This window comes from Sinocyclocheilus anshuiensis, unplaced genomic scaffold (genome assembly GCF_001515605.1).
Source record: "Sinocyclocheilus anshuiensis isolate Anshui unplaced genomic scaffold, SAMN03320099.WGS_v1.1 scaffold1146, whole genome shotgun sequence".
In the NCBI taxonomy this organism is placed as follows: domain Eukaryota; kingdom Metazoa; phylum Chordata; class Actinopteri; order Cypriniformes; family Cyprinidae; genus Sinocyclocheilus; species Sinocyclocheilus anshuiensis.
The window spans coordinates 36231-47699 of record NW_015539920.1 but is presented as its reverse complement, the minus strand read 5'-3'; the positions used below and the strand labels follow the sequence as shown (position 1 = coordinate 47699).

General features: G+C 36.3%; 1 protein-coding gene across 1 annotated transcript in view; it reads left to right on the top strand.

Annotated features, from left to right (window-relative positions):
- Positions 1-11469, top strand: part of LOC107686519 (roundabout homolog 2-like) — a 308586-nt gene that overhangs the window by 266744 nt on the left and 30373 nt on the right. Inside the window, exons 3-6 of the mRNA XM_016483555.1 lie at positions 3727-3884; positions 4921-5041; positions 5413-5551; positions 10035-10171. Coding sequence (XP_016339041.1) covers positions 3727-3884; positions 4921-5041; positions 5413-5551; positions 10035-10171 — 555 coding nt within the window. The remainder of the gene's footprint in view (positions 1-3726; positions 3885-4920; positions 5042-5412; positions 5552-10034; positions 10172-11469) is intronic.

Sequence of the window (11469 nt, the reverse complement as noted above, 5' to 3'; positions counted from 1 at the left end):
TTTCTCTTGAACGGTTTTTTTTTTTTTTTTTTTTCCTCCTCTCAAAACTGTATGATTTTGTTTGTTCTGTGGAACACAAATTGTGTGAAATGATGACACTGCTCTTTTTCACATTTTCACTGAAAAACTTTCAATTTCAATCTGTTGCTCAAACAAAGCTATTGCATGGCAACAGAAGACTTTTTATTTATTTTATTTAATTTTTTATTATCGATGGATGGATGGATGGATGGATGGATGGATGAATGGATGGACAGATCGACGATATATAGATAGATAGATAGATAGATAGATAGATAGATAGATAGATAGATAGACAGATAGATAGATAGATAGATAGATAGATAGATAGATAGACAGACAGACAGAGACAGACAGACAGATACATACTAGGGGTGGAACGGTTCAACTTACGGTTCTGTTTGTGTCACGGTTTTAGAGTCACAGTTTCGGTACAGTTCGGTATGTGCTATGTTTAGGGAAAAACTATACTGTCAAATAAATGATGAATAAATTAATAAATAAGAATAATCTATCTAACTACAAGCAACAGCACAAATAGATACAATAGATTACAAATAAAATAAACAGTGATTTTCAGTTTTTTTTTAGGTAGGTCTAACATTAGTTTTTAGGTACAGAAATTGAATAAAGTAATGAAATGTAAAACAGCATTGCATATTTGACTGTATAAATTAAAGATGAATCTTTATTAAAGTTACAAAGTCTATTCAGTCAAGAGCAGTGAGTGATTTCTTTGTTGTTGCTGTTTGATTAATATTAAGAAAGTGCTGTCACTTTAAGAGAATGCACTGATCCAGTGCGCTGATACAGTACATTCAGCTGGCTATGTCGGCATTTTGACACAATTTTTGTGTGAATTTGTCCATTTAAACACAATACTTCAGAGAGAGCTTAATATTTGAGCTTAAAATATCTCACCTGTGTGTGCGCACGCCTCAGCACCCGGGTGATGACGGAATAAATGCTCATATTCCAGCTATTTATAGCAAACCATATTACAGATGCGTTGTCAGATTTAAGTTGAACCGCGGTCCTAGCGCGTGCCGAACAGTGTGTGGAGAATTGTACGGTTCGATTTTTTTCCGCGAACCGTTCCACCCCTAATACATACATACACACCATGGTATCAGCATCCACCGGGTCTCCACACTCTGCAGCTGGTCAGGGTGTCATTTTAACACAGGAAGATGGAGACATTTGGCATCTCTTACAGACCCAGAAGTGCCTCCTTAATTGTGTCCTTAGTTATGAGAGGTGTTTAATTACCAAGTCACAGTGAAAATTAGCCACCTAGTGTCTGTGTGTATTATGCAAATGAATGCTGTTTTCAGTCACAATTAAGTGATTAGAAAGCCGCCATTCTCTTTTTTTATCCTGTTCTCTCATCATTCCACTCTCCTTCTCCCCATCTTCCTCATTTTGTCTTTGCTTTTCAGCAATATCACAGTAATGAAGCTATTACTTTGAGTGAATTTTAATGAGTTTTTAGCTAACATTTTAATGAGCTATACATTACCATAAAGCCCGGGATTAGGCTAAATTGAATTTGGGAAGTGCACATAGAGGACAGAACAACGAGCAGAGAGGTTCATTAAGAGTTAATTATATTGTTTGTGATGAGCTTGTGTTCCGGAGCCAAGGGTCCAGTCGGAGGCGTTAGCATGGGGCGGAAGTCATTAGCGGGTTGGCTAGCGACAGTCTTGTTAGGCTAACGGTGGAAGTGCGGCTTTTGAAGGTGAGAGGTGTTTGGTTGCCAGTACATACACCTCCATTTGACCTTCTGTTTTTGTAAAATTAAGCTACTTATACAGTAATTGCTACATTGTAGCCCTGATATTGTTATATGTGCACTAAAACCAATTTGGTGTAGAAACTATTTTCACTCAGAAATTGCTAGTAAATTTCACAAACAATTACAGAGAAACGCAAGTTGAATTAAATTTTGAAGTAAAAAAAACTGAAGTAGTATTTTCTTGTAAAACACTAATATTCTCATTAATATATATTTTTTACAGTGTTTCCAATTGTCCTTTTTTTTTTTTTTCTAATGAATAGTTTACCCAAAAATGTAAATTCTGCACTGAACAAAAAACAAAGGTGTTGATTTAATTTGAAACAATTTTCACTTAGAAAATGCTAGTAAATTTCACAAATATTTACAAAGAAATGCAAGTAACATTGAATTATGCATGAAATGTTTATATAGAAAGTAAAACATACTCATAATTGTTTTTATTTACAACTTTGAATATTGTGTGTGTGTGTGTGTGTGTGTGTGTGTGTGTGTGTGTGTGTGTGTGTGTGTGTGTCTGTGTATTTAACAGTCTGTCAGTATTTATATTCCATCAAACAAAATACAAGAAACTGTCACTCTTTTACATGCAATTGCAATGAAACTGGAGCTTTAAAGATTCAAAAAATTATGCAAAACACTATAAAAGCATCCTAAAAGTTGCTTTTACTTTCTTAAAGGAAGAAAATCATACATGTTTGTAGCGACATTTAAATTTCACAAACAATACTGCAGCTTCAAATGGTGCACAAAGGACTATAAAAGTAAAGTGGTTCTTATTTTCCTAAAGAAAGAAAGTCAAACAGGTTTGCAGTGACATTAGGGTTGCGTAAACAATGACTGAACCATCATATTTAGGTGAACTATCCCTTTAAAAACACAAAACCTGACACAGAGACTCTCTTTTTGTCCCTGCTCACATATAAAACATGTTTGTACATGAATGGACAGTTAAAATGTGCTGTGACCGAGATTCTCAGTAGATTTTGTACTAGCGAGAATAACGTGTGAGTGGCTGTGGGATAGAGGCAGCAATGTTTGTGCAGCTGTTAATGCTAGTATGCTAGGGAGGAGGAGGGTGAAGATGATGATGTTGATGAAGACAACTCTCTCTCTCTCTCGATCAGTATGTTGTTGTTATAAAGTGCAGTAGGAGTGTGATATTGCTCTAGGCCAGTTCTGTGCTGTAATCCCACTGCGTTCTGACCTTTGCCGGCTCTGATGCTGACACAAGCTACCAGCACTGCATTGCACGATGGTAAAAACAAACTGATTTATATGTGCACATTACCATATTATCCACTCCACAGGTTTGTGTGTGTGGTCTTGCCAATTATCTTGACATAATTTGATTAGTATTGTATTTCTGTATGTCTGGTATGTAAAATTATATCATATCATATATCATATCATATCATATCTCATATATCATATCATATTATATTGTTAACATTTATTATATATTTTTAAATGATTCCTTTATTTTTTAATGTAAAATTATATTATATTCAAGTTAATAATTTACACCTTGAAATTTAGAATTTAAAATTATAAAATTATTATAAATTAAATTAATAAATTATAGAATTTAAATTAGTAAATTATAATGAGGTTAACTGTATTTACTGCGTCTGTCGTTCCCGTGACCTCAAAATACTTAACAGAACTTTCAAACAGGTGTCTCTCTGCACCCTGTTGAATGGGAGCTAACATTTGAACACTGCTGGAGTGTGTTAGCATTTTAGAGGACTTAATGAAATGACATCTGTTTCAGCAACAAAAGAACATTTATTTGTGCCTCTGGGATTGTAAGCATGACTAAATTTGCAAATGGTTAAATAATGAGCTAATCTCTCTCTCTCTCTCTCTCTCTCTCTCTCTCTCTCTCTCTCTCTCTCTCTCTCTCTCAGTGTTACGTGATGATTTCAGACAGAACCCTACGGATGTGGTGGTGGCTGCTGGAGAGCCGGCCATCTTGGAGTGCGTTCCCCCTCGTGGACACCCGGAGCCTACCATCTACTGGAAGAAAGACAAAGTACGAATCGATGAGAAGGATGACAGGATCAAGGTGAGAACAGGAGAGACAGGAACTATTTATTTATTTATTTATTTATTCATTCATTCATTAATTCATTCATTCATTAATTAATTCGTTCGTTCATTCGTTCATTCATTCCAATTTGATGAGAAGGATAACAGGATAAAGGTGAGAATGAGAGTCAGGATCTATTCATATTTAGGGTTGCAAAGGGGTGAAAAATTTCCCAAAAATGTTCACAATTTTCCCCAAAGTTTCCAAAAAATCCTGGAAAGTGTCCAAAAATTCTGGAATGTTTACCAGAAATGTTCTGCCTCTTTGCAACCCTATTCATATTCAGTTTGTTTGTATGGATTTTTTTTTTATTTGATCTGATTTTTTATTATTTAAAAAATATTATTAATATTTTATAAATTATAAAAAATATATTATAATTATTTTTAAATTTAATTTTGTTTTGTTTTGTTACCCAAACCCTGGGTAAATATAAAACAAAATCTAAAATTAAAACTTTAAATTCACTTGCTTGTTTTTGCAAGAAAAAAAAAACTTTGCTTTGCTTTGCTTTGTTTGTTTTGTTGTTTGTTTCGTTTGCTTTGCTTTGTTCTCTAAAACCCTTAAAGAAAACAAATCATTATCACAACATCAAAAAAGTCATCTACATTCATTTGCTAAAACGTTTTGCAAGACCAAAAAAAAACAACAACTTTCAAAACCAAAACATTTTTTGTTTTAGGGCAAAATCATTCTGAGACTTGGCAAAAACTGTCTGGTCATGTTTCCAATATACTACAAACATGTATAATTCAAATATGAATGTTTCTAAACTAACTGACACATTTTTTGCAACAAAGAAAACTTTATTTGAGGTGTGGAATGGTGGTTAATGATCCGGCCTTGAGTCAAAAACATTACAGTTTCAAAACCATCAAAAGGTGAATCATAAACTACATCTATTTTGCCCTTGAGCAAGGCATCTAACTTCAAGTAACATCACAGAGAGTGTTGCAGTAACTTATCGCATGAGTTGTCGCAGAGACTGTAACGTTCCTGTCTTCCCCTTCAGATCCGTGGAGGGAAACTGATGATCTCCAACACGAGGAAGAGCGACGCTGGCATGTACATCTGCGTGGGCACCAATATGGTCGGTGAGAGAGACAGTGAGACGGCCCAGGTCACTGTGTTCGGTACGTGCCAACTCTTGTCTGACATTTCCAAACTACAAAAAAGCCTTAAAATATCCAAAAAATATTTTAGTCATGCTCTGAAAATGTTTAACATCTCAGCTCATAGTTGATGCTTTTGTAAACAAGCAAGTTTGAACGATTCCGATTTTTCCAGCGTGAGAGAATGTGTCATGTTTAATTACTCTGTTATGCCTGTGTCTTCACGTTAGTCATAAAACATGCTGGAACACAAAAGCATTTGATACTCTTACATAATACCACAAATCTCTGCAAGAGCTTCTGTTCGGGGTCTGTGACTGGATGCTGAGTCACAGCGAGTGAATCATGTCTCTGCGTCCCTTATGTCCTTTTCTCCACTGTGTGTCTTTCAGAGAGGCCCACGTTCCTACGACGGCCCATTAACCAGGTGGTTCTGGAGGAGGAGGCGGTGGAATTTCGCTGTCAGGTGCAGGGAGACCCGCAGCCTACCGTCCGCTGGAAAAAAGACGAAATTGATGTCCCCCGCGGGAGGTGAGACAGGGACACGCTGGCAGAGACGTCTGCCAATCTAAAGCATTATTTCAAACTTCTACTCGCACAGTCTGTGATGTAGGTGTTGAGCTCCATGCTGAGGCCCATTTTCAGAAACACACCAGATCTGTCGTGAGGCCCCGTGCAGATAATATAAGCCAGAGCTGCGTCATGGGCCTCAGTGGTTGGTGTTCTTTTTGCTCTGTGCTGAGGCCCTAAGGTAAAGACAGGTGAGGCTGCAGGTGGACCGGTGCAGGTGAGGCTCTGGAACAGCAAAAGAGACGTTACGATCCCTCAGGCCTCTTCATTCAAACTGTGATAGTGAGAGAGAGAGGATGAGAATGCTTTTGACAAAGATCATCCTTCAGGACATATAAAAAAAGATTTAGTCACAGACCAGATACGTTGTGTCTAAAGCAATAAATCTGGGATTGAATTCATAAAAAACACATGAAAAATGGGAAATGATCATAGGGCTGAGAAAGGATGCAAATTGTCCTATTACTCTTTTTACTGAGTTAATATTTTACTCATTTTACTCTTGTTAACTCTTACAAAAAAGTCCTATGTTTTTTTATTTTTTTTTTTATCTGAATTATTATTATACACTACTTTTTTGGAAAAAAATAAATTAATACTTTTATTTAGCAAGGATCCATTAAATTGAGCAAAATCGACAGTAAATTTGAGTTGAATTACTGAAATAAATGAACTTTTCCACGACATTCTAATTTATTGAGATGCACCTGTATACTCTGTCAAAATATTTATATTTCAATGCTATTCTTTTGAACTTTCTATTCATCAAAGAATCCTGGGGAAAAAAAGCATATTAGATTGTAATGATATTTCATGGCATATTTTAATATTTTAATAATGATGTCAGAATATGTACTGTAATATGGGCTCTAGACCTAGTGTGGTTGAATTTTTATCCATTTATTATCCATTTTGTAATATGAAAAATATTGTAATAATATAATATAATATAGTATTTAAAAATGGATTCAAACTATTAATGAAAACTGTATTATTTCAATGATACTAAAGTAACACTGGTTTATTGTTAGTCCATTGACGTCATTCGTCATAGTTATATTCTGTCCTATAGTGTCCAATTGCTAAACGTAATAAATTCATAAAGATTAAGATATAATTACTGTACTTTACCATGTTCCTTTCATCAGATCACAAATGTCCTTCTGTGCATTTCTATAAAGACTTTTCTTGGTTTATTAGTTTTGTAAGAAACAATTAAATTAATCTGCATTATTCAGCTGTCAGCTAAAACACACATGGTAATTAATTCAGCGAGTGCTACAATCAGTGTATCTGTCAGGTAATAATTCAACATGCTTCTTCTCTTTCCTTTCCAAGAAGCATATCGAGAAATTAATTAGGTTTTTAGAAAGAAACAATGGCAATCTAATAATTAAATAACTCAGTCTCACAGCACGTAATTACTACAAGACCCAGCCTAGACAAAACGCGTGTCTCGTCGTCTTATTTTATTTCCTGTCTCTGAAGCGGCAGATTATATTAATTTTGACATTCTCAGCCGTCGCCCATCGTGCAGAGTCACTTGTATTTTCCTCATCGTCTCTCTCTCTCTTCTGATTATGTAGATGTCTGACTTTAAAGAGCTCGCGTATGTGGTAGATAACGGGTTGGAAACCAGTTGACCTTCAGGTTATGCAATCGCACAGACACCCACATTCACAAAACACAACGTTTTAGTCACATTTAATAGGTGAAAACCTTTGGAAAAGGCGTTTGATTGGAGCACCAAATCCTTTTCTTGTCAATGTGGAATTCTCTTACAGAATTTCACAAACTTCTGCTGCTGTCAGGATGCCTGTGCTGTTCATACAGAGATGAGATATGAAGTTATTAGCTTGTCAAAGTAACACCAGGCCATTTGGCGCACACAGCAACTCTGAGTTCCAAGTACAATTTAACAAGGAAAAGACACTCAAAAGCTGTGTCTGCAAATGTTTACACCCCAAATCTGTCAGCAGTGCATGCTTCGTAATATGTGTGTGTGTGTTGTTTGGAGAGCCGATGGAGTGTAGTGTATCCTCAGCATTGCCCTGTTTCATGTGTAATTGCATTCCTCTCCTAATAGAGACCAGATCCAGCTCAGAGAGGAAGCACATACAGAGCGCTACTGTTTCAGTGTTTCGTTTTACCAGGCTTGTTTCATACAATATTTAGTCTTAGTGGTTGAACATCTGATTTGCATCTGTTTATGTTGTTTCTTTAACCTCCGTCTCTCTCTCTCTCTCTCTCTCTCTCTACATCCAATCACATCAGACTTTGCCTCAGGCTCTGTCAGAAAGACACTTGATACATCGGAATCTTTAGCTTCTGTGCAGTGACATTCTCCTTCTGTTTTCATTCAAACAGTATCAGCTTTATTCTCCTAAACCTGAAGTGACCCTGGACTTTGTGACCTTACATATATGATCAACGCATGCAATATGTCACATAGTAGTATGGTGAAGTTAGCAGTCGTAACCAAGGAAAGCAATCTGACTATAGCTGAAATAGTGCTAAGTTTCTTTCTTTCTTTCTTTCTTTCTTTCTTTCTTTCTTTTTATTTATTTCTTTCTTTCGTTCCCATTATGAGTGATTCTCTAGAAAGCTGAGAATAGCCAGGTTATATTTCAATTCCAAAATCAAATATATATGTAATTTTATAATTTTATAATATATATTTATACTTTTATTTTGATGATACATAAATAAATAAATAATTAAATAAATAAAACTGTATTATTACTGTAATGCGAATATATATTAAATTGTATATTTTTACATACATATATAGAATATTATATATAATAATATATATATATAAATTAAATTAAATTATACCGTTTTACATTATATATAATTTAAAGCGAATTCTAAAACAAAAACAAAAAGAAAAACAACACAAATAAACTGAATTTTCTTTCTACTGTATATATTTCTATCTACTGTATATATTTGTATATATATCACTACGGTGAAATATTCTTCTTGGTCCTTATTCTGGTCCCCCCTTTTTTTCATCTGGTTCCCCTTTTTTTTAATGAAGCAACATACATTCTGTGGTTTGACTGTATATTGTCTTCATAAACAACAGTCTTTAGAAGAATAATTCTGGTCTTATTGGTCCTCATGTCAGGGATCAGCCTGTCTCCTGCGCCACATGGCGTGCTCTCTGAGCCCTGCTTCCTGTGGAAGGGCGGATCTGGAGTGACAGACAGCAGACAGAGTGTTTTCTAACTGTCAGACAAAAACCGCTATGCACAACACCCTCTCACACTTGCTCACAGACATGCATACACTCTCCAGAAATCCCAATTATAGCAAAATACTACAAAGAGGACCAACTTGCAAGGCCTGTCAACCACACTTTCACCTCACGCACACACACACACACACACACACACTCACACACATCTCATCACCTTTGGCTGTCAGTTTCCAGGACATAGTGCTGCTGAAGTACATAGGAGCTGCCAGAGAGGTGCAGATCAATAAGGCTGGATTCTACATCTCAAATCCCTTTCTGTACAGTCTGGCCTGGAATCGGCCTGTTTTTATGATTAGCTCCCAGATACGCCCATTTCTCTCTCTCACACACACACATCGGATGCCTCATAAATATTGGAAGCATCTGAGGTTCCAGTAGAAAGCCTCCTCCTTGTCTGTAGAGTGTGTGTCATTGTTGAATAATTGATCTTTCTCTGTCAGTGATAACAAAATGCAGTGTTTCTATACAGTGCTCTTTCTTTGAATATACAGGTGCATCTCAATAAATTAGAATGTCGTGGAAAAGGTTGATTAGCTGATTGGCATGTCACCATATTCTAATTTGTTGAGATAGTGAATTGGTGGGTTTTTGTTAAATGTGAGCCAAAATCATCACAATTAAAAGAACCAAAGACTTAAACTACTTCAGTCTGTGTGCATTGAATTTATTTAATACACAAGTTTCACAATTTGAGTTGACACAACTTTTCCACGACATTCTAATTTATTGAGATGCACCTGTACCAGATTTTCCTAATGTGGTGTTCTAAATAGCGTCTGCTATGATGTGTTATCAAATTTAATGATAATTTTAATATATCTTATGTATTATACACTACCGTTCAAAAGTGTGGGTTGGTTGGTAAGATTTTTTTTATGTTTTAAAAATAAGTCTCTTATGCTTACTGAGGTTGCATTTATTTGATTTAAAAAAAAAAAAGAAAAGAAAAAAGAAACAGAAAAAAATAGAAAGTTCAAAAGTGCAGCATTTATTTGAAATATAGCACTTTTGATCAATTCAATGCATCCTTGCTCAATAAAAGTATTTTATATCTAGTTTATATCTAATAAATCAAGTCTTACTGAACCCAGTAGTGTATACTGTGCTTACATATGTTTATCACATAATCAGAAGTTGTTTCTAATTGCTATACTCATCTTCTGTTCATATGTGTTTCAGGTATGATATTAAATATGATAAAGACGACTATGTGCTGAGGATAAAGAAGGCAACAGCGAGCGATGAAGGAACCTTCACCTGTGTAGCTGAGAACAGAGTTGGAAAAACGGAGGCGTCCACCACCCTCATGGTCAGAGGTCAGTTGAGTATCCAAGTCTACCACAAAAGTTAAATGACACTGCTTACAACTTTCCAGCCTCACAGGGTGGTTGGTTGCCTTCAGAAATGTGCATTTCATTCAAGTGTTTCAAAGCAACTCATGCAATCAGCTTAGTCGAATGCTTTTGATTGCATCATTGATTACTAATTACTGTTTTTGATTACTTGATTATAATTATTGATTGCTGGATTCCTAAATTGCACCACCTGTTTAAGGGTTTAAAGAGATTAAATACATTAAAGGGATAAATTAGAGAGAAAAAATAAAAAAACAGATTGGATAATTTTTTTAATTCATTTTTTTATTTGACAAACAAAACCAAATATTAGAGCATCTCAGAGACCCAACAGTGCATTTGTGCTGATCTTGGTTATTTGACTTTATCGTAAGGTTTCCCTTTACTGGAAATCAATAGCAGTGTAAGGTATTTTTGGTGTAGTCTCAGTCTAAAAGAGTGAGATAACCTCCTGACGGGTCTCAAATGAACTCCTGAAGTGTAATTTAGGTAGGTGGGGGGCGGGGGATCTTGCCCTAGGCACCAATCCTTTTTTATTATTTACACCCCCTAGAATGGAGGCCACCAACCCCCCCTCTGCACACACATAAACATGCTATCTCCTCAGTTCCACTGTGGCACTCCGGCCCAAACCAGCGAAACCATTTCACAGTTTACTGGTGCAGACCGACCTCGAAAAGCCCAGCTCGGGTGGGCAAGGTTAATCATTTTTTTTTCTTTTCGCCATAATCTCCCTCTCTCCCCTTCCACCTCTTCTCAGTCTCCCTTCTCTTCTCACCACATTAAAACAACCTGCTTAGATGCACTGTGGAGGGCTCCTCATGTGGGTGGGGGTTGGTCAGTGGCCTTCAGGAGGGGTCTGGAGCTGCCAATGGGGACAGCCGTCAATTTTCAGCCCTTTTGAAAGCGGGATTTACAAGCAGACAGAGTTCAGCCATGAAGGGATGTGTGGGGATGCAGAGTGGAGGGTTTTTACACAAGCTCACTTTCCAGAGAAAGAGAGAGAGAGAGAGAGACAGAGGAGGGAAGGAAGGAGAGGACAGCACTCTGAGCGTGATTGCTCCATCTTAATGTCAATATGGCATCAGCCTCTTTGACAGCTCCACTACTGCATTAAATAATAATAACTGCTTTTTTGTCAGCTAGTTTCTCTTGGCCATTCCATCTATTTTGCCCATATTCTGTCTTGCCGGTTCAGCTTCTTCACAGATAGCTGTGTATATAGACCTCGTTATTGCAGGTGAAGCAGATTTCATAGC